Source organism: Vigna unguiculata, chromosome 9 (genome assembly GCF_037176805.1).
Source record: "Vigna unguiculata cultivar grain cowpea cultivar isolate G323 ecotype 2 chromosome 9, ASM3717680v1, whole genome shotgun sequence".
NCBI classification, from domain to species: Eukaryota; Viridiplantae; Streptophyta; class Magnoliopsida; order Fabales; family Fabaceae; genus Vigna; species Vigna unguiculata.
This window is the reverse complement of record NC_140800.1, coordinates 28,810,712-28,834,595: the sequence shown is the minus strand read 5'-3', so window position 1 is coordinate 28,834,595 and position 23,884 is coordinate 28,810,712. Positions and strand designations below refer to the sequence as shown.

Here is a 23,884-nt window from a genome sequence, read left to right as displayed (position 1 = left end):
AGGACTAAATTGAAAACAACTATTATCTTTGCCCGTGTCATGATTGTAAGCTGCCAGGTGACACGACGGTAAACTGACACATGTCAATTTATAAATTTTTAGAAAAAATTTAAAAAATTAAAAAAAGTTTGTCACACATTAGCTCATGACAAGAAAATTGAAATTTTATAACTAGTAAATAATAGCTTAATGGCAACCATTCGTCCCTTTCACCAAAAAGAGAAGAAACGAAAAAGTTTCTCAACTCACTAGTTTCCTATTTAATGGTGTCATGAACTACGTTTCAACCACCCAATGTTTGATAAAGAAAAACATACTGAGATTAAGTTTAAAGAACCATTAGAAATTTAAAATAAGAATACATCATGATATAAATTTTACTTGATTAAATTTTATGTTCTTCACATTAATTTTTTTTTATAATGTGCATAGTCTTTATAGTTTTCAATTAAATTTTTATTATAAGAGATAGTCTTTTTAACTTGATTTTAAATACATCATATTTATTTTTTCAATAAAAGTTCAATTAAAAATACTCTAAAATGTATAAGAAACTTAAAACATAATTAGACTGTTAAGCTTTTTTTCATATATAAAGACACAATAAAAATTAACATTCATGTTACCCTAAAGTAAATTTTAAGCATAGAAACTCAATAGAAAAATTTGAAAATATTAGGTACTCAATAAAATGACTTTTTTTTAATAAAAACTTAATTAAATATATTCAAATTGATAGGAACTTCAAACTTGCCTATAAATTTTCTATAATCCCGCGAAATCCTACTATATTTCTATTCATTCTCTTATTTTAAAGGTATGAGAGGGAAATTGAACATTAACAAATAATATCATTTCGTACATGATTATCTATTTTTACTTATTTGGCTGAGAATTTGAAATTGCAACTGACTAATGATTTCAGCCACGCAAGCCATATATGTAATTCACAAAATAGGCAGTGTTTTCCTCTATAAATTTCAGGAAAGCCAAGATGTAAACTAAATATTTGGACACAAGAGTCACAACAAATATAAATTAGTCCATAGAAACATAGCTTCCAGATAATAAGATTCCAATATTAACGATCATGCAAAAGAGAAATTTCAGGATGATAACACTATTTCTTCATTGCATACTCTGAAACCTTTTCATGATAAGCATGCTCATCTCCAAGTAACGGTGTGCACAGTTTGAAAGACAATTAGATTCACTGGAACTGAATTTATTCCCAGGTGTACCCGTGATGCATTTGTCCCAGCATTCACTCGTTAGCTTTGCCACCATTTCATTAACCATCGCTCTTTGCTGCTCTTCCTGAATTTTGAGGGATAGTTAAGGGCATATTACTTTAATGCATTGCGTCGGCAAAACTTGTATTTATTCTGACACCGAAAGCAGATAGCAAAAAAAAATACTAAAAGAGAACCATTAACATTCTCCAAGCAACAAAAAACGGAATGTGAGCAACTAATGATACTTAAGCATCATGATCCTCACAATAATAAAGCATACATAAGGAAGCATAGAAGCACAAAAACAATCTCAGAATACGGCTTGAAACAATAACAGCAAGGTTACACACCTCAATAAACTACTTAATTTACAAACTAAAATTATTTTGCCTATAACTCTTATAGTCAAAGTTGATCTTTTATATTTCACAGACATGACGCCTTAACAGATTGTGTCCTGATTGTATTTTAGTCACATCTCTGGTTTATTTGTGACAGTATATCTACTGATTAGTTCCACTCTTACTCGATTCACAACTTCTTCATTGTCAGGTATACATAAAACAATGGCTACAATATAATTGAAAACAGAACAGAGCAGAATCAGATAGAGTTGTAGCCTATAAATGCAATTTTTCTCATCCATCTTCCCATTTGTTCAGACTGTATTCACAGAATATGAAGATAGGTAAAATTAAGATTAAAGCAACTAAAAGTAAAGTCAAGCATAACTACACAAAATTCACAGTAAAATAGAAAATCGACAAACATGTACTTCCTTACATTCTGAAAACTAACGAATTATTACATAGCACTGGCATAACATCATCACGCATTGCAAAAAGGTTATACATCCTTCCGCTAATCAATATAAGGTAGACTTTATTCATTTTGTAACTTGCATAATAATAATTCAGATTTATTTTATAGCTAAAATAACAAAATCAACCTTCGCTTAATTCATAACTAACAAGCGAGAAAACGAATGTATACATGTACTGCTATCAACGAAAATTAAAGTTATTTGCTTAAATCAGCGAGGATATGTTCATTTTCACAGAAATAAAAAGCTCTTAAAATCACAGTATAGTAACAAGAGGTTTGAAGAAATTAAACTTACAGAGTAGAATTTCTGCATTTCAGCTGAATTAAGGTCTGAAAGATCCATAGAGAAAGTGGAGAGAACTCTTCAACCGAATCTCACAAAAACCCTAAGGCCACAAGCCAACCAAACTATCGTTTGAACTTTAACCTAACACAATAAACCCTTTTGCGTTTGGTCCCAAAACCTTTTCAAAACCTTAGCACCGCGGAAACGATAGACGAACCAAACAATCGTTTTCAAGGCCCAGTCCAATAACCGGTAATTTCATACCTCTCTCAGGGCCCAGAGAAATACACAAAAAGACTTTCCTGAAAAAATAAATTAACATGATTAAGTCCATAAAACTTGACTTTCGTGACAAATACTTAGATATCCTTTTTTAACTTTTATTATAAAATAATTATTTGAAAAAAAAAACAAAATTTATCAGAAAATCACTGTTTAGTTAACATATTCAAAACAGAAAACGTATTTTACAACAATATAGATTATTAACTATTTCAACAACCAATAACACGTCTACAACCAATCATATTCTATAAAGTACTGTAATAAATTATTAAATTATCCTTTAAAAAATGAGTGTGTTTTTAAACTTAACATTACATGTATTCTGCCCGTAATGAAAATTTATATTTTGAATTAAGATAATCTAAAATATAAAATATATTGTAGATTGTATAATCGATAATATAAATTTATATTTTAAATTATATATAATTTAATACAAATGTAGAAGATAATTCTCAATATAATTTAGACTTTAGTTTATAGAATCCATTATATAAACAACATTCTCAATTTTAAGTAACTTTTACTTTTCGAAATTTTGAATAATCCGAAATATTTTATTTTAAAGCATCCATGGTGCTATACTTCTTAGATAATAATTTTCTCTTGATGATGTAAACTATAAGAATGATTATTTTAAATATAAGATGATTTTAAATGCAATATCAAAGAATGATTATTCCTATATTTTGAGAAAGCATTATTAAAATGATATACCAACTCAAATGATTTCAGACTCATATTAGGTGCAGATCAATCTATTCTTTTATACAAAAAGTAGTATTTTGACCTATGCAACGTCGGGATGATTTTGAATCTAACAATTTTTTGTGCTTTTTATAATATAATTAAAACAAAATGAAGGAGTTAAAAATAGATATTATACTGTTTAGAATGATAAATTTTATTCAAAACTCAAAATGAATTAAAGTAAACATGAGCATGGTCAATAAGTAGACAAGAATGTTCAATACTCATAAAAAAAAAGTAAACAAATTGTGGAAGTACATCAGGTTCAACAACCTTGTTAATGGCTGAGTTACCTTCTAACATGACAAAAGCATAAAATATAATAATATTACAAAATATAGCTAAAGTTAATCATAACAGTGTCCGTTAACAAATACTTTAATATTTGGAGATATGAAATCATTGTCTACTTGAAAGACAACAGTACAAAATTGCCTCCAACCTTTATCAATCTTTGTGAAACTTCTCACTTTATATGATATTATGATTTTGCAATTGACTAGAGTTTTAAGTCCTAGAAGAAAAACATCTACATTTTCACTCCAAATGAATTTGACAAACTTTGATGGCAAGTCCTACATGATTCATAATGTCATTGTTAGTAGGCATTCCATCATTGCATATAAGTTGATGTAAAATAATATTATAATTTTGTGGTAATGAAAAAAAAAATGAAAAGGCATATACTAAGGCTTTGTTCACATGGAGTGATGAATTTGGGAGAGAGTGTGAAAATGGATTTGTGTAGATTTGTATAGGTTTGTACGGATAAATATGTGTGTTTCTTGGTGTGGATTTAGAGGGTAAAGTGAGTGGATTTGAAGATAAATTTTATGAAAGTTAGTGAATGATTGATAGATAAAATAAAAAGTTATAATAGATAAAATTTGAAAATTACTTCTTGATAGAAAAAATATATAAAATAATTTTTAGATTAGTTAAAAATATTAAATTTTGAAAACTATTATTTAATAAATTTTAATAAAAAAAATTAATAAAAAGTAAATTACATTAAATTATTATTATTTTCATAATAATTACTATTATTTAAAACTCTTAATAATAATAATATATAATTATTATTATTATATATTATTTTAATATATTTAATTACTATACATATACATTATTTATTATTATTATATACATATATTATTAATTATTATATTATATATATATATATATATATATATATATATATATATATTATTCTTATTAATTATTATAAATATATATTATTAATTTTAATAATAATAATTATATATATGATTTAGGAAGATATTATTGTAAATTATTATACATCTCTTCAAATCTGCGCTATTTTGATGAGATAGAAAAAGTGATTCATCCCTTAAATCTCTCTATTTCCTCTCTTATAAATCTATACATGCGAACACAATTAATTCTTCAAATTTTTCCTCGACAATCGGTGCTCCATATGAACAGAGTGTAAGTGTCTTCCTTTGTTCCAATACTTTGTCAATTTTACTGAAAACATGGAGTTTGTATTTTGATGACTGATACGGTTTATGAACGTCGTCAAACTCCTTGGTGTACAACTACCTTTAAACATTGTTATCTCAAATAAAGAATTTCTTAAATAGCAAAACTGAATATGATAGTCACTTTGGATGTTATACAAATTCCTCATATTACTCCAACCTTCAGTAATTCTTGGGTTATCTAAATCCATGTTGTAGGTAATTGTAGTGGTCTTACCCTTTAAGTCTACCAAGTACCACTGTGGACCTAATTTGTGTGCATAATTGATTGCAAAGTGTCGATCCACATATCCAAATGATTATAAATTGATGAATATCAATGTACTATGTAAAAACATTGTTAACCCAACCAATAAAAAATAACATAGCAAAATATAGGATTGTTTAGAATTACTCCAAGTTTAGAGCATAATTCATGCTAAACTTTGTTGATTTCATCTACCTAACATGAATTTAGTGTTGACAACATAAAATATATATGTTTAAAAAAACTCATATTTCCTGCCAATTTTGTTTTGAACATTTTTCCGTAGAAAATACTTACAGATTTTGTTGTGAAATAAATTTGCAAGAAATTGCTACCAATTTTCTTGCAAAATATTTTGTATAAAACACTTTTTGCAACAAATTTTGTAGAAAATACTTGTAAATTTTATAATTTTGTAGAAAATAATTACCCACGAAGGAATTACCTTCCAATTAAAATTCTTAGAAAAAATGACATAAAAGAGTCTTTCTTGCAAATTTTTAACAAATTTGCAAAAAAAATCCCATGTAATATGAGAATTTCTTGTAGTGTTTCAAGTACTCACTTTTATAAGGCGAAAATCATAAAGAATTTGTCAAAATAAATTCTGAGTCAATAGACATATCTTGGGCATACCTTCCAAGATATATAGATGGTGTTGAATTTTTACCATGGAAAATGGATTGTCTTAATCTTAATGTGGACATACTTTAAATGCCCAAAAAATTATGCATTGTATTTATGAAAATCAAGAAAAGTTCAGGGCACCGACTTACATGTTTGGGAACTTTGGTTACATACATGAATTCTCATAATTTTTCATTCATAAATATCTATGTAAAAGTATACCTAATTCATCTCCAGGTTGGTTGTGTAGGTTTCCTTTTGCTCCATCTCCATTGTCATACTTTCTTGCATTTTGCTGGTAGATTAAATGAACAACGCAATGCACGGATTATTTTTAAGACAACTTAATTTTGTTTTCTATAGTAATTTAGAAGTAAATTAAGAAGTTAAAAATAGTTTTTAACACTTTAAAAATGATGATAAATATGATTCAAAATAAGAAATATTAACTTACGAATATTCACGTTCAATGCAACAATATTGAAAATCGACAATTGTGACAACACTAATAATAGTAATTATTCTTTTGCTCAATATAAATGTTCAATCTTTTCAATGCACAATTCTGTTTTGAATTTCAAAGTGAAAAAGTTCATTCTCATCTAGACATGTTGAATACATACGACCTTACTACGTTTAGAATGAGATTCAAAAACTAAAAGAATACAACACTTAACAAAAAATCACAACCTAATTTGTACACCTTTTATTATTATTATTATTATTATTATTATTATTATTATTATTATTATGTTATGATATTATTATACTATTATTAAATATAATTACGTGTTATACTAAATTGTTAATTTTTAAGAACCATTAAATTTGTTGAATTTTTTATCATCCAAAATTTGTTTATATTCTAAATATAAATTATTTTCACACGTTAAAAATATGTGAAAGTTATTTAAGAGTGTTAAAATAGTCTAGTAAAAAGGAATTAGTTTTATAATTTAGATTTTAAATTTCAAATTCAAACATACACTACTAGAAAAAAACATTTTAGCCATTGACGAAATTGGTGCCTAAATGGGTAAAATTGATGACTAACACCCTTAGTCACCGAATTAGCCACCAAAAATAAATAGTGGCAAAAATCCTAGTCACAAAACAGTTAGCTACCGATATTAAAATCGGTGGCTAAATAGCCACTGATATTACAATCGCTAATTGGTCATTATAAATTTGGTCACCTTGAAGTATTGGAGACCAATTTTGCAACCAAAATTTTGGTCGCTAAATCAGAAAAAAAATATGTTTTTTTAATATAATTTGAATAATATCGGTGGCTAGAATGGTGGCTAAACTGATTGTTAAATCAATAACTAAATTGGTGGCTAAATCGATGACTAAGACGATGGCTAAAACAGTGGCAAAATTGGTTGTTAAATGAACGTGCTTATATTCAATTTTATGTGTTTATAAATACTAAATATTTAATTATACTAAATAACAATAAACTTAATATATAATGTAGTAAAGGTTGTGTAATACATGATCCAACATAAAATCAAAATGAAAGGAGTTCTAAATACATATACAAGTTTTAAAGTCATCACATAATTAAACTTAACTAATTTTCATGTGGACTACCATCATTATAACGGTTTACTACATCATCTCCATTGGGAGGAGGATCAGAAGGGCTTAGCATAAGATTGCTCAACTTAATGTGTTGTAAAACAAGTTTCATATGCTCTTCTTGTTGGCGTATGCGTTCCTTCTGTTGCTCATTATCTTGCATCAATTGTGCCATCTTTTCTTCAAATGTCTTATCCTTAGCTTTCAATTCACCATTTAATTTCTGAATAGTTTCACGCATTTCTTCTATTTGATGAACCATTGGAGCTTGGCGAGTACTAGAGTGAGCAAAAGTAGAAGGAGTAAACCTTTTGCTCAATGCACCAAGCCCATACACATTCCCTTTATTTCAACCCCCAACAATAGCAAGGTATAATTCATTATCATCAATGGAGGTAATAGAAGAGTTTTGTGAAGATCCTTTATTACTTTAATGTTGTTGGGATTCTTCTCGTTGTTGCATATATTTCTCCTGAAAATGAAGTCAAATGTGATTGTTGTAAAGAAACATGTAATGAATATTAAATTATGACCTAGAGTTTAAACACACCCCAAGATCACAAGTCTTATCATTGACCCATTCTCCGGTCTTCAACTTTTTTGTTCTCTCTACAATCTCCAAAGTAGTTGGTGCACTACAAAAAAATTACATATTAGCTACAGAAAATTTCGTAGCTATTCCGTAGCTAATCTCTCGCTAATCAGTTTTGCTACAGATTAACTACGAAATTGCTAGAGAATATTTCGTAGCTAAATCCAGGTAGCTAATTAGAGAGAGATATATTTCATCGCTATTCTGTAGCAAATTCTCTCGCTAATCCGTAGCTAATTCCTCGTAATTTTGTTCTCGCTAATCTGTAGCTAATCCCTCGCAACTTTATTCTCGCTAATCCGTAGCTAATTCTTCGCAACTTTGTTCTTGCGAATCCGCAGCTAATCTCTCGCAACTTTGTTCTCTCGAATCCGTAGCTAATCTCTCGCAACTTTGTTCTCACTAATCCGTAGCTAATCTCTCACAACTTTGTTCTCGCTAATCTGTAGCTAATCTCTCGCAACTTTGTATTCGTTAATCCGTAGCTAATCTCTCGCAACTTTGTTCTCGCTAATCCGTAGCTAATCTCTCGCAACTTTGTTCTTGCTAATCCGTAGCTAATCTCTCACAACTTTATTCTCGCTCATCCATAGCTAATTCCTCACAACTTTGTTTTCGTTAATCCATAACTAATTTATCACAATCATATACACCTATCTATTTTCATATTCTTATTTTATTAAAGAATAAGTTATTTTGTTATTTTATGAGTAATTAATTAAAAATAATACAATAATGTTATCTAAAATGTATATAATTTTAAAAAGTGTATATATGTTATTTTAAAAATAGTTATTTAATTTCAATAATGATAAGATATTCAATAATTTATTTAATTAAATAAATTAATACGCTATTTTTTATTTATTAAAAAGTTGTCCAAAAATAGTTGTCAAGTAATATATATAAGTTTTAATTATCTATTTTTAGTTTAATAACTTTTTAAGTGGGTCATATTGTCATGATGCCAACGAGTTCCTTAAATATTTAATCATACCATTTAAATATTAAAGCACTACAACATGATTAAATGAAAGTAAAGCACTATAACATGCAAACATTAAAGAAGAAATAGGGAAAAAGCAAATAGAGAAATCAACATGATGAAAGAAACTAATGCAATGGAAACTGACCTAAGGATGAGGATTGATTTGAAATCGCAGAAATTGGGGAAAGGAAGAAAAAGAAAACAGAGAGAAATTGGAGTGTGAAGCCTTCATGCGCTGACAAGTTGGGGAAATACCGGTGGACGAGGAATCGGTGGTTACGTTGGGGCGGCACCTCCTCCGCACAGCAGCGGCATGTGGTGTGGAGGCTTCTCAACGGTGAACGACCGTGACGGGAAGAGAAGAAAACCAACACCGACGAATGTAGCATTTCAAAAGCAACACAACGTGAGAGGTTGAGATTCCAAAAGCGCAATAAACGATGGAGAATGAAAGAGACTATCAAATTTAGAGCAAAGCTTAACAATGGAGAAAGAGGAAACCGCTGATAAAGAGGAAGACTAGAAGAAGATTGAATAGTAACAAAATAAATGTTGAGATCGTGTACAAAGACGAAAGGAAACATTTTTTTTCCCTAACAAAGTGTTTAATGGTCGAGCATAATTTTTTTTTCTAGGATTTTTAAGTGAACTAATTAATATATTTTTCCTAAATAGCCAAATCTAAATAAAAAAATAGCAAAATTTTAATAATTTTATAAAATTATCTTTCTTAAACTTATAATTCTTTTATTAAAATTAATGTTTATATATATTATTGTTTATTTTTAATTAAAACATTTGTTATATTGTTGTATATTTATTATAACTTGAATATCATGATTTTGTTTTTACATTTTTATGTGATAATATGTTTTAATTTATTTATTTATTGATATTGATATTTTATATTTCAATATATACAATTATTTTTAAAAATAATAATTTTAAATATTTAAATTAAAATTAATTTTAGAATATTTAAATTAACAATAATTTTAACATGTTTAAATTTACAAAAATTGATGTTTAAACTAAATTATTAAAAATAATAATTATTTCTTTTAAATTTATAGTATTTCAATGTGTAAAAGATAGTTACAAAGGTACCTAATAATATTTTACTTTATTAATTAAAAAATAAAAATAAAAATAAAATTCCTAAATTGCCAAATTGCCAAATTTAAATAAAAAATATAATTTATTTATTAACATTGATATTGATATTGATATTGATATTTTATATTTTATTATATACAATTATATTTAAAAATAATAATTTAAATATTTAAATTAATAGTAATTTTAAAATATTTAAATTTTAAAAAAATATATATTTAAATTAAAAATTGTTTTTATTTTTGAATTTAATATAATTTTAATTGAGAAGAAACAGTTCAAATATATATTATGGTAAATTTGTAGCTATTTTTCTACAAATAAGCTACAATTTTTTTTCTTTGCTATTTTCTCACAAATTAACTAGGTATTAGCCACAAATATATGTTATGGTAAATTTGTAGCTATTTTGCTATGAATCAGCTACAATTTTATTCATTCGCTATTTTCTCGTAAATTAGTGAGAGATTAGCTACAAATATATGTTTTGGTAAATCTGTACCTATTTTGCTACGAATCAGCTACAATTTTATTTTTTCGCTATTCCCTCGCAAATTAGTGAGGAATTAGCTACAAAAAATTTCTCTAGATAATTTTTCTAGCAAAATACAAAATTTCTCATAGTGGTGGTCGTTCTAGCTCCTTGGTCTACATATATTTAAAACAATAAATAAAATTGAATACATAAGTCCAATATATTGAATTTGAATTAAATACATAAAAAATTGTCAACACCCAATTTTGTCCGGGTAACAAGGATAAAAATAATAATAGAAAAAATTAATTAAGGTTCAATTGAGAAAAATAAATAAATAAAAAGGTAAAAAAAATATGTTTTAGTTTAAGAAAGAATAAATATATATGTTTATTTTATTTATTTAGTTATTATTATTATTATTATTTTTACTTATTTATTTTATTTTAATTTAATTTTGTGCTTTTTACTTCTTATTTTTATTATTACTATTATTTTATTATTATATTATTTTTCTTTCTATTATTATAGTTCCCTTTTGTTTAATAAAAGAAAGAAAAAAAACAAACAAAACAAAAGAAAAAAAAACAACAAAAAAAAAAGAAAAGAAAAAGAGAAAGAAAGCTAGAGGTAACGTAAGGTATCTGTTATCAGACCCATGCCTGTTATGTTATCATTGTGTTTGTATTGGGAATGACCTGTGATAACTAGCTGGCCATGGTCATGATGGCTGAAGGAGTAGGGAGCAACATCTGCTCTCAACCTTATCCCACATCTCGAGATTGGAAGGTGCATAGAAAGGTGAATAGAACAAAAGAGAGAATTACTTAATAAAAAGGGGGAGATTTATGTTTGGGGGGACATTTTTTTTACGGAGAAAAAGGGAAGGCACCAGAAATTAGGAAGGGGGAGAATGAGTCAAAATTGAAAACGGAAGCAAAGTTGTTAATGCATTAAGTTTTATTTTCACGAGGGATAAAAAGAGTTGGGGAAACAATCGCCACTAGCAATGCCGCCGACAAGTCATAGCTTTGGACGGAGACGTGCGTTAATGGTAGCGGCCCTAGGTGTCATGCAGAAGCATTTTGAGTCACGTCTGTGAGAGCAAAGGTCGAGCATCCTTGAGTTCTCGACGTCGACGCCCCTAGGGGAAGTTGGTGTTGCTGGCGGTTCGACTAGCTACGGAGGAGGCGGCAAACTCTCAGTCTTGGATAGCTGTGGAGGTGCGATAGAGGGTGCAACGGGAAGGATCCTGTGAAGACAAGGATCTCGTGGAGAAGAAGAGAAATCGCGTCAGGGAACAATGCAACTTCGATGGTGGCCGACGGCTTCGACGGTGGTCGGCGTCGTCAACATTGGCCCTTGTCGGCCATGAGTGAGTGAGGGTTAGTGCCGCTCACGTAGAAGAGGAAGAAAACCTCTTTAGGGTTTTCATATTATGAGAGTTACTTTGGGGTTGAGTTTAAATCTAGCCCTATTAACTTTCTGCACCACGACTTTTAATATTTTAACCCTTTTTATGTATTGGGTTTGTCTCCTTCGCGCACCCCATCTTTATTCTCTGCACACCCTTTTTTTATCTTTGCGCACCCCTTTTTTCATAATCTTTGCACCCTTGTTTTCATTTCATACACCTCCATAATTGCTAATCTCGCACCCCTGCCACACTTGTTTCACGTTTTACCCTACGCACCCCATTTTTTTCTTTATCTCGCACTCCTGTTTTAATTTTATGCTGCGAGTACCCCCTGATATTTACTAACCTCGCACCCTTGTCACACTTGTTTCATGTTTACTTCATGCATCTCACACATTCCTCATGCACACTACTATTTTTGTTATTAAGTTTTTTTCTTCTCCAAAAAAGAGAAAACAAAAATGTTTTAAATTATAAAAATTACAAAAAAATAGAAAAATATAAAATCTAAAAAATGAAAAATGTTTTCTTTTGGTTTATTGTGTCTGTCTGGTCGCCCACACCGTGAGGCACTCGTTTTCAAAAATACCAAAAATAGTTTTCTTTCTCTTTTGGTGTCTGTCCGACTGCTCACGTCGTATGACACATGTTTTCAAGTAATTCAAAAATACCAAAAAAATAAAATAAAATTTCCAAATACAAAGATATCAACATTTTTAAACAAAGATATCTTTTTAAGAATTACGTGATCCTCCGTTGTGAGATATGTAAAACCCTTGAAATTTAATTAATTAAATAATTAATTAATTAATAAATGCGGGTCGTGGAAGCCTTTATGGCATTTAATAGTGGTTAATGTGACGTGGAAAAGTGCTAGCTTATGTGGTTGAGAGTATTTTGATTGTGTGAGAGGACTTGGGTTTGAGTCCTATGTAAGCCATTTATGTATTATTTAATTATTATTGTTTTAATAATATGAATGTGCGTGTTAAGTAAGAATATAGTAATTGAGTTATGTTAATTTAGCATGAAACATGAATTGGTTAAATGGTGTTGTATTGAGTTGGCATTGGCATGGTCATGGGTTCAAACCTTGGTTTGAACAAAATGATTTTCTTTTTGTTAAAATCTACACTAGCATGGAATTCAAGAGGCACATAAACCCTAAGGCATGTGGCAACAAGGGTGGCTCGAAACAGAAGGTAGTAGGCATGGATAAGAGGAAGGGTAAGCAAAGGGTGAGTGGTAAGAGGAAGATAAAGGAGGCTATTGGTGATCAAGGAAAAAGCTTGCAATCTTCAATTTTGGTAGAGGAAACCAGGTTAGGGGAGTTCTTATTGTATGTTCTATTTCTTTCGTATGAAGATGTATACTGGATCATGTTTGAATTGTGAATGCTTGAATTTTCGGTGTTATTCGCGTTTTCTGGATTTTTCCAGAAACCGCCTGGCGGCGCATGAACTGCCGCTAGGTGGCACATGTGGTTATACTCGTGTTTATGGGTTTGCGGATGAACCACCTGGCGGTCGAGGATGAACCGCTAGGCGAGGTACTGCTGTTGGGGGTTTTCTTTCGTGTTGATTGGTTGATCAGTGATGGTAGTGTTAGTATTGAATTTTAATTGCACATATAACAATTGCATGATGAATTATTGGTTGTAGTGACTAAATTAATAGGAGTTGCATGAACTCGAGAATAGAATTGGGGGTTAGGGTTTATGCAGGAATTGGGAGTAAAATGCATGAAATGTACTATGATTGGTGTGTTGATTATCCAGAATTGACTTTAGTATGAATGTTGTACCAACCCTGTATAATGTGTGCATATAGAAATTGTGGGATGAAGGTGGGTACTGTAACTGGAAAAGAATTGGAGTGCAGTTTGGTACTGGAAATTCTGGGCGAAACCCAGGGGTGTATGCACCGCCTGGCGACGCATGAACTGCCGCCAGACGGCCCAAACAGTGCAGTCTATTTTGGTTGATTGATAGGAATTTCGTGATGTTGGCTCTTCAATTAGAAAATTCATTATAAATATATATGTCTAAATATGGAAAATGTTAGATGAATATGGTATGTAGGGACTAAGGAAGATTAAAGATAAAAAGGGGAAGAAGTGAGATAATGAAATGGATGTCATAAATGTTTTGCTGTATGTGCTAAGATATATTCCAGGAAGCATGCTAAATTGGTAAAATGAGAAGTGTGAATTTCATGGGCATTATTGTTAGAGAGATGGTATGCAAATAAATGATAAGAAAATGTTAAACGCAATGTGTGAATTTCAATTCAGTTTTATGAAAGTGTAAGGATGTATGAAAATTATGCTTATTGGGTGTTGTAGATAATATGCTATATTGTTTGTGTTATTTTAAGAAATTTGTGCGACATTGGTAATTACAATTTACGGAATTAAAAAGGTGTGTATGATATTCAAGTAATAGAATTATGTTTGGTGTGTCCTAATTGTTCTATAAGTTGGTGTGTGGTATGAATTAAGATCCAGTGGGATCTGTTTAAAGTGCCAAAAACCAGTAGCATTGCGCTACTGGTATGGCCCAGTTATGAGTGTAATCTTGTATTGAGGTAACACGTGACCACTCTAGGTTGTAGCCTGGTGGTTTAGGAAGTCCAGTGGAGTGTGCGAGTTGTGGCTCGTACGGCGAGGTTCGGGTGATTGCCCTCTTCAGAGTGATTCTGATAGAACTTTGGTAGTCTGGAACAGCTACAAACTTCATGTTTGTTTCGGGGAACTCCACTTGGTGTCACGGTGAGATGTTGTGGCAATGTTATTCCCACGTGTGGACTATCAGGTGGTAGCCTGTAGTCGGAGGGGTGAGTAGACACTCGTGCAGCAAAGATCGATCATCGTTCTCACCTAAATGGTATAGAAATAATAGACGTCTAATGAAAGTATTGGAAGTGGAGAAGTAAGGAACAAGGGAGAAGAATACTAACTCGGGGTTTTAAGGTTGCGATGTTGTATTTAATATTTTATGTGTTTGGTTTTATTTAAATGAGCTCACCCTATCTGTGTGTGTGTGGCGATGATCATGTAACTTGTTACATGGGAGCAGATGATAATGCAGGTGAGCAGGAAGATACGTAGAGACGGAGTGGGGATCGTGACGGGTTTATTTACTTAGTTTTATTATGATTTACTTTTGTAATTTTTATGGTTTGATTTTGTAATAACGGAATAGTATGATTTTAATTACTACGGAAGCTATGTTGAACTTTTAATTTTCCCGCGTTTTTGGGAAATCACGAGAATAAATGCGATGTTTTATAAATCTTATTTCTTATTTATTTTTAAATAGTAATTTCCGGCCAGGACATTACATTTGGTATCAGAGCCGTGATTTCAATGATTTCATGGGGTCTTTGGGGAGTGAGCCTATCATATTGATATGTGTATGTATTGTTTTACCTTGGTATGAAATTAAAATACAAGTTGTTTGATTTATCAGTTACAATGTGGCGCATACAGGCTATGGCGAATAGGAGAAGAAGAAGCGATGCAGGCGCCGATGAGATTGCCCAAGCAATCCACATAATGGTTGATGCCATGCAGCTTGTTGCGGCACAACCTAGAGCCATAGTGCCACCCACTAGAGCGGTAACTATGGAGGATGTTCTGAAACACAAGTCGTCCAAGTTTAACGGCAAAGCTACCCCTAATGAGGCTGATGCTTGGCTCAGGGAGTGTGAGAAGATATTTAGAGTACTGCAGTGCACAGAGGCACAACAGTTGAATTTCGCCACTTTCCTGCTTGTTGGCGATGCTGAGTACTGGTGGACAGGAATGCAGCAACAAATGTAGACCCGACAAGAAGAGGTGAAATGGGAAAACTTCAAGAAGAGGTTCCTGGAGAAGTATTTTCCAGACTCGGCAAAACATGCACTCGAGGCGGAGTTTTTGACACTACAACAAGGTAGTAAACCAGTACAGGCTTATATAGACCGGTTCGAGTACTTGGCGAGATTCTACTCGCAAGGGATCACAGAGGAATGGCGTTGTCGCAAGTTTGAGGGAGGCTTGAGGCATGAGCTGCGTAGATTCCTGGTGCCGCTACGGATCAGAGAGTTTCCAGTTCTGGTGGAGCAGGCCAGGACTGTGTAGGAGTTAGAGTTTGGATCCAGTCGGATCACGAGGACGCAAAAGAATACCTCTGAGACCAGACATCAGAAGGCGCCATACGACAGGTCTTCGTCGCCATCTTCAGGCCTGAGATGCTATAACTGCGGTGGGCTGCACCTTCGCAGGAACTGTACTAAGGCTACAGGCAGTTCAGGTGCTAGTAATGAACATGTGAAGTGCTACAAGTGCGAGAAGATGGGACATTATGCGAGTCAATGTCCAAACAAGAAGGCGATCAGAGAAACACCATCATCGCAGAAGCAACAGAGGGTGATAGTTGATCGACCTCGAGCAGCGGGGAAAGTGTTTGCATTAACCAGTACTGAGGCCACTAAGTCAGGTAATCTCATACTTGACCGATGTTTATTGTTTGACAACAATGTTTTGGTACTGTTTGACTCTGGAGCTACTCACTGGTTCATCTCACAAGAATGTGTGAGTAGACTAGGACTAGTAGTCCAGGATTTGGGGTACGAACTGGCGGTCTCGACACCTGCCTCGGGGGAAGTCTTTACAAACTTAGTTTGCGCCGGATGTCCTATTGAAGTGGCAGGATACAGGTTCAAAGTGAATCTCGTTTGTTTACCATTTAAGGGCCTGAACGTAATACTTGGCATGGACTGGTTGTCGGACAATCACGTCATTATGGACTGTAGACGACGCAGTGTAGTGTTTCCTGAAGCGGATGGGTAAAGACGACATTCTGCAATTTAGAGGAAAGGCATGTGTACGCAGGGGTCAAGTATTGCAGAAGTACATTGCAGACCCTCTGCATGTGTTGGAAGCTGACAAGATCTAGGTTCATGACGGATCTGACCGTGGAGATGGAGGACTTAATGAGATAGTCTTAACCGCAACTAATTTTTAATAAACAATAATTTTCGAGGACGAAAATTTTTAAGGTGAGGAGAATGTAAGACCCGTGAAATTTAATTAATTAAATAAATAATTAATTAATAAATGTGGGTCGTGGAAGCCTTTATGGCATTTAATGGTGGTTAATGTGACGTGGAAAAGTGCTAGCTCATGTGGTTGAGAGTACTTTGATTGTGTGAGAAGACTTGGATTCGAGTCTTATGTAAGCCATTTATGTATTATTTAATTATTATTGTTTTTCAAATGGGAATGGGGATGTACATATCCCCGCCATATCTCCATTCACGTTTAAATTATTAAAATCTTCATAATTAATTAAGTAACCATATATATATATATATACACTTTATATTTTTTATTTCTTCTAATTATTTGGTTTGTATGAAACTCATTCGTATCCAATATATTTTTCATCTTATCATAAATCTTTATGTAATTATGTTAAAATGATGTATGTAATTAAAATTTTTTATGTCTCACATTTGAATATTTATATTATTTTTTAATATTTTTATTTATTGTATATTTTCCTTTCACATGAGAATGCTTAATACTCTCAATTTAAGTGTTTAATAGCATAAACCTTTCATTTACAAGGTAATATAAAAAAAATCTTTACTTATTATTAATAATTTTTGTTTCATTTAAACAATTTTTTTTGTTTCTCTAAAATAATTTTTGTTATTTATTGACCATTGAGTATATATGTTGATATTTGAAAAAAAAAATAGATCTCTACGGTATTTTTCATCTTATCATATCCTTAATTATACATTTATTTTCCTTTGTGCGATTTCTTTCAGTAGACTCTCAAATTGTTTCTAAGACACACATTTGTTATTTTTTAATACTTTTATTGTTGTTTATTTTAATCATGTAGAATACTCTTTTGATATATTTATCTAATTATTTTTTATTTTCTAACTCATTATCAATCATACTGTTATATTTTCACTATAATTGTATAAATAACTTTTATTTACTACAATATAAAAATTTAATGTAATTTTCATGAATATTTTTTTATCACCATCCAACATATATTGGAGTTCAAAAGATCTTTTGCGACATTTTGATCAAGTGATGTATTATAACTTTTTGGTTAAATAATTCCTTTGCTCCCTATTTTCGTAGTAAAATATCAATTTGGTCCCTCAATTTTTTTTATATCAATTTGGTCCCTATTTTGGGAAATTTGATGCAATCAAGTTTTTTCCGTTAGTGGTGCAGTAACGATGTTAAATGGGGCGCCATGTGTAAGTTTCTGAATTTTTTGAATTTTTTATTAATTTTTTTTTTGAATTTCTTTTTTATTTTTTAAAATTTTTTTTAAAAATTAAAAAATTTGCCACGTGTCAAGCTGACATCGTGCCACATGGTAGTGATAGTGTCAGGTGTCACAATTATGCCAGGTGTCATTTCCCTATTCTTAATTTGGTCCTAGTATTTTAATTTTTGTCTTAATTTATTCGCAATTTTTGTAAAAATTGTGTAATTTTGTCCCTCTCCAAATTTAAACCAAATTAAATTTGTATATAAATGTGCACAAATATTTCTATCAAATTTGATATTTCACGTTAATATTTTTAACAAGATTAAGTTTATTTTAATATATATTTTACATTAAACTTTATTTAAAATTATTTTAAAGTTGTTAATAGAAAATAATGCTAATAACAAAAAAAATCATAAATTATATTGATATTTTATTACATCATACTTTAATATTATTTTTTATTTGAATTTATATTTTAAATAATTGCATATTTTAAAATGTGTAAAATTCAATAATTTCTATACAAATGTTTTAGTTGGTGTAAAAAGAATAATTATATAAATTTAAGAAAAATTAACTAGTTTATGTAACAATAAAAAACAAATAAATTTAAAATTTGAAAACAATTTTAAGTAAAATTGAATGTGAAACAAATTTAAATAAACTTAGTTTTGTTGAAAATATGTAATAAAAATATCAATTTGAATAAAAAAATCAAATTTAATAAAAATATTTGTATAACATTTATATAAAAGTTAATTTTTGTTTCAATTTGGAGAGAGGCGAAATTGCACAATTTTTACAAAAATTTGGACTAAATTGAGACAAAAATTAAAATATAGGGACCAAATTGAAAATGAGAAAATGACATCTGGCATAATTGTGACACGTGGCACTATCACGGTCACGTGACACGATGTCAGCTTGACACGTGGCAAATTTGTAATTCTTTTAAAAAAATTAAAAAAAATAATAAAATATTCAAAAATCTAGAAACTGACACATGACACCCTATTTAACATCGTTACTACACCACTAACAGAAAGGACTTGATTGCATCAAATTTTCCAAAATAAGGACCAAATTAAGATAAAAAAAATTGAGGGACCAAATTGATATTTTGCTACGAAAATGAGGACCAAAGGAATAACTTAACCTAACTTTTATTAGTGTATAAAAAAAATATTGATTAGAATTTAAGAAATTGAAGTAAACAAACATTTAAAATATATTTTAATTTGAATATTTGTTTTTCTTTTATATTTTAAAAAAATATTTTTAAATTTTATCAACTAGGTTTCATTAATGTTTGCAAATTTAATAAATATTTTTGTTCTAATGAAATTTTATTTGGTATTCTAATCTAAAATGTAAACAATTATAATTTATTTCAAAGTAATTGATATTGAAGAAACAACCATCATCCTATATATTTGATAATATTATGTTTATTTTACCATAATTTTTTATTATTTTATAAAAAAATAATTAAAATTAACATTGAAGTGGTAAGACAACGGGTATGGGTATGGGTACTAAATTATATCCGTTACCCGGTGGGGATGGGGATGGGACAAAAGTTTGATACCCGTTGGATTTGGGTATGGGGATGGGGATGAATATTTTTTATGGGGATGGGTATGGGATAGCGAAACCCGTCCCCGCCCCGCCCCGTTGCCATCCCTAGTTATGTTAGTTTATCATGAAACATGAATTGGTTAAATGGTTGTGTATTAAGTTGGCATTGGCATGGTCATGGGTTCAAACCTTGGTTTGAACAAAATGATTTTCTTTTTGTTAAAATCTACACTAGCATGGAATTGAAGAGGCACATAAACCCTAAGGCATGTGGCAGCAAGGGTGGCTCGAAACAGAAGGTAGTAGGCCATGAAGTGATGATTAATTGTGGATTAATGCTATTTTCGTTTTGGTGCAATCAAACCATATTAAGAGCACAATAAAAAGCTAATTAAGGGTAAGAGGAAGGGTTTTGTGAAGCTGTCTTTGAGGTGAGAGCAGAGGGGACGAAATTGGGAGTGCATTGGGTGAATTGAGTGAAGCAAAGGGTGAGTGGTAAGAGGAAGATAAAGGAGCAAGGTCAGTCCTTGTCAAGTTCACCAACAAAAAATTTAAATCTTTTTTTAAAATATTTTTCCAAATTGTTTTTCTTAAAGAACTACGTAACCTTGATTTTTCATTTTTAATGAGAATACGTAGGACCAAGGTCAATCCTTGTTGGGCCCAAAAATCAAAAAATATATTTTTGTTTCTTTTTAGTATTATTTGTCTCATTATTTTTGGGGAAATTAACATTTTGAAAACCACATCAACTTCGCATTTTTAATTAAAGGTACCACCCTCGGGTGGGCGCGGTAGGGTGCTAACACCTTCCCTACGCGTAACCGACTCCCAACTTGTCTTATTTTCATGGTTTTCCATAGTTTTCCAAAAATAACTATGGTGGCGACTCCAAATCTCTTTTAAAACCCGTTTTCTTTTGCGGTTCGCCTTCCCGCCGCGATTCCGGTTGCGACAACTGGTGACTCCACTAGGGAGACTGGAGAGTCAAGCCATTTAATTAGATATGCGAACTAGATGTGGTTTTTCCTTTTTTTCCCTCTTTCCCCTTTCTTTTATTTGTATATTTTTGTCTCTATTTTTATTTGGATATTCTTGTCTCTATTTTTATCTATATATATTTGTCTCTTGGAATGATTGTGTGTAAATTGTTTTGCATATTTTTTTATATATCTGCTTGGGAAATTTTCTGGTTGTTTTGCAGGCGGGGGTTTTGGGTATGCATCATTCTCCCTCCACACACACACATTGTGCATATCATGAGTGGGGCCCTATATTCGGCTCTGTGTAACTTAGAGTTAGAGGGGATTATGTAGCAGTGCCACAGTGGATAAACTTCCCAAGTGGTCATTATGAGAACCCCAGCTAGAGTTTTTTACTTCGTTGGTACTCATGTATCTTGTTGTCTACCAACTATTGTGGGAAATGCCAAGAAGTGGGCCATAGCTCTAGTGACCTTGATCCTTAGGTATTAGGAAACCATCATGGCGAGCACATGTATTTTAGCTTAAGACCATTAGGCGTTGAACCTCTGATAAGGCACAAGGGGAGACATGTGCATTACCTTAATTCTCGTCTTGTTTTTCTTGCTTTATTTGAATTAGCAATGAAGTCATGCATTTATACATTCTTGCATGGCATCATCGTACATGCATTTTGATTATTTGTTCATACATAACACGTATTTTGTCATGACATGCCATAACATTTCTTGTGATTCTACGTCAGAAATTTTAAGGCTGTGATTGAGTTTGTGAAAAAAAACAAAAGAAATTAACACGGGATTTCAAGTCAGAGGGAATTTAGGGTCAAATGCCTTGAAGAAGAAGTTACCTATCAGGGTTATAGATAGCAATCTGAATGGTCTAAGGGAGGGAAATAGTGCAACAAATGAAGACTATACATAATAATGCTTTCAAGAAGCGATATGGGAACTTATTGAGGTTGTTGAATGTGGAAGTCCAAGGATCGACAGTCACCGCTTTGGCCCAATATTATGATCTACCGCTCAGATGTTTCACCTTCCAAGATTTTCAGTTGGAACCAGTAGTAGAAGAGTTCAACCATATTTTGGGTTTATCAGTGGAAGATAAAGTCTCTTACAGATATTCCGAGCAACACGCATCTATCTCTACGTTGGCAGGATTCTTGAAGGTACACCCTACTGAGCTAGAGAGTAAAATGGCCTCCAAGGGCAACTCAAAGGGGATTCCCCAAGGGTATTTAGAAGGGCACTTGCGTCGTTTGGCTGAGAAAGAAATGGGGGAGACGTTCATGGATGTGTTAGCTCTCACACTATATGGAGTCATGCTCTTCCCTAACATAGAGAATTTTGTTGATCAAGCGGCCATCGATGTGTTTGTCGCTTACAAGATTCATTCAGAAAGCCCAGTCACTACGGTTCTAGCTGATGTGTACGAGAGTTTGAATTTGTGCTACGCACTCAAGAGGAAGATGTTATGTTGTGTACCTATATTGTACGTATGGTTTATATTTTGAGTCCGCTTAGGTATAGTAAATGTTGAATGTCAAATTGAGGAATTGCCACATGGCGACATTGAATTTTGAGGGGCGAAAGAATGGGCCTAATTTTGTGCTGGTTTGAATGGGGAAAAATTAGATGGTGTGTCCTTGGACTGCCCAAGTCGCATATCCTTTCTTGTGGGAATTTCCCTAACGTCCCTCTGATAGACACCAGAAGTTGTGTGAATTATAACTCTATTATGGCTCAACGACAGTTTGGGTGTCCAATTAAGAGATCTCCAACTCTAGAATCTCTGGTTGCCATATGGACTTATTATGAAGAAGGAATTTCCCAAGATCTAATTCAACGAGTTAGGAGTGCCTGGGGTGAGGTTCTGTGCGCAGAAAAAGACCCAAGGCCATGGGTAATAGATGGGAAGATATCTTACGGACGATGGACTCTGGAAAGGGTTAATGTGATCAAGTTACCCTTCAAACCGGACTCTCCTGCTCCGGAGCAATTAGAACCTGCTGAGTTTGAGGAGGTGAAAGGGCTAAAAGATGAGATAGAGATGATGAAACTAAAAAATGCCAAATTAATTAACGAGCTTCAAAGTCTTTGACATGAGTATGTGGATCTAAGACGTGATAATGAGGAAATGACAAAGGCGTACGAAGGGATTCTTAGGCAACAAAGAGAAGAACGAGATCATGCTTTCAGAGTGAAACAAGATTTGGCCGCAACAAGCACCGCATTAAAATCAAGGGACCGAGAGAGAGATGCAGCAGCAACATCTAAGCGCCAAAGGGATCAGTTGTGTGAAGAATTTAAGAGAGAGAAAACTGAAGCACTGAGACGGTTGCATAATGCCCAAATTAGAATTAGTGAGGTTGAACGACAAATAAGGGAGGTGGTGTCGACCTATGAGGTGAAGATGGACGAAGAACGTTGACATAGAGCTGAATTGGAAAAGGAACATCAAAAGGTGATCAATCCGATGAATGAGTACGCAGCCGAGTAGGGAATGACTATAATATATTGGAAGAGATGTTTCTCACAGTTGGCTGCCTTGGCAAATGGAGCAATTGAAGACATCCCACGATTATTAGCTGAAGCAGAGACTACACTACCGATCTTCAATCCGCTAAGGGAGATTGAAGCCTTCTTTAATCATTGCAAGAAGTTGATGAGGGAGATGAGGAGCATGATAGTCAAGGCTAGGGAATAGGTTTTCTTTCTTTTCTCGTTTAATGAATGTAGAAGACTTGTTAATGGTTAGGTTGTATTAGTTTCGTGTTAATTTCTATGATATATTTACCTTAAGGTTCTTAGAGCTTTAAAATTTCTGGCTATAATAAATGTTTTCCATTCAGTTTCTTTCTTTTCATTTTTCATAATTCATTTCATTTAACAAAATAATAGAGCAAAATCAAATACGATGGCAAAATTTCCACGACACCTTTACCGCACACGAGCTAACCACAAAAGCATGGAAGATTGGGAAGAGGCCCATGAAGCTGTGAAGACTGACATTAACGAGTTGAAGGATCAAGTTGGCCAAATCCTAGAGGCCTTGAAGTCACTAAAGGCTTTAGGAGAGGCCTCATCTGCCAAGATCGAG

General features: G+C 32.0%; 2 protein-coding genes and 1 pseudogene across 2 annotated transcripts; 1 reads left to right on the top strand and 2 right to left on the bottom strand.

The window, feature by feature from the left end:
• Nucleotides 1-1,022: 1,022 nt before the first annotated feature.
• On the bottom strand, nucleotides 1,023-2,536 carry TIM8 (translocase inner membrane subunit 8). Its single transcript, XM_028046523.2, has 2 exons — nucleotides 2,356-2,536; nucleotides 1,023-1,317 (listed from the first exon to the last, which is right to left on the bottom strand). Exons 1-2 carry the CDS (start codon nucleotides 2,401-2,403, stop codon nucleotides 1,129-1,131), a joined length of 237 nt encoding a protein of 78 aa, XP_027902324.1. The 5' UTR covers nucleotides 2,404-2,536; the 3' UTR covers nucleotides 1,023-1,128.
• Nucleotides 2,537-7,333: 4,797 nt separating this feature from the next.
• LOC146883859 (uncharacterized) lies at nucleotides 7,334-12,210 on the bottom strand (annotated as a pseudogene).
• Nucleotides 12,211-15,771: 3,561 nt separating this feature from the next.
• On the top strand, nucleotides 15,772-16,762 carry LOC146883858 (uncharacterized). The gene is made up of 2 exons (XM_085666743.1): nucleotides 15,772-15,863; nucleotides 16,195-16,762. Exons 1-2 carry the CDS (start codon nucleotides 15,772-15,774, stop codon nucleotides 16,760-16,762), a joined length of 660 nt encoding a protein of 219 aa, XP_085522869.1.
• Nucleotides 16,763-23,884: the final 7,122 nt, after the last annotated feature.

Excerpts from the sequence above, each read along its gene's own strand:
- TIM8 (XM_028046523.2), bottom strand. The coding sequence starts at position 2,403 with ATGGATCTTTCAGACCTTAATTCAGCTGAAATGCAGAAATTCTACTCT. Across the intron at positions 1,318-2,355 it reads AAATGCAGAAATTCTACTCT|GAAGAGCAGCAAAGAGCGAT; the intron begins GTAAGTTTAATT and ends CTCAAAATTCAG.
- LOC146883858 (XM_085666743.1), top strand. The coding sequence starts at position 15,772 with ATGGGAAAACTTCAAGAAGAGGTTCCTGGAGAAGTATTTTCCAGACTC. Across the intron at positions 15,864-16,194 it reads GTTTTTGACACTACAACAAG|GAACTGTACTAAGGCTACAG; the intron begins GTAGTAAACCAG and ends GCACCTTCGCAG.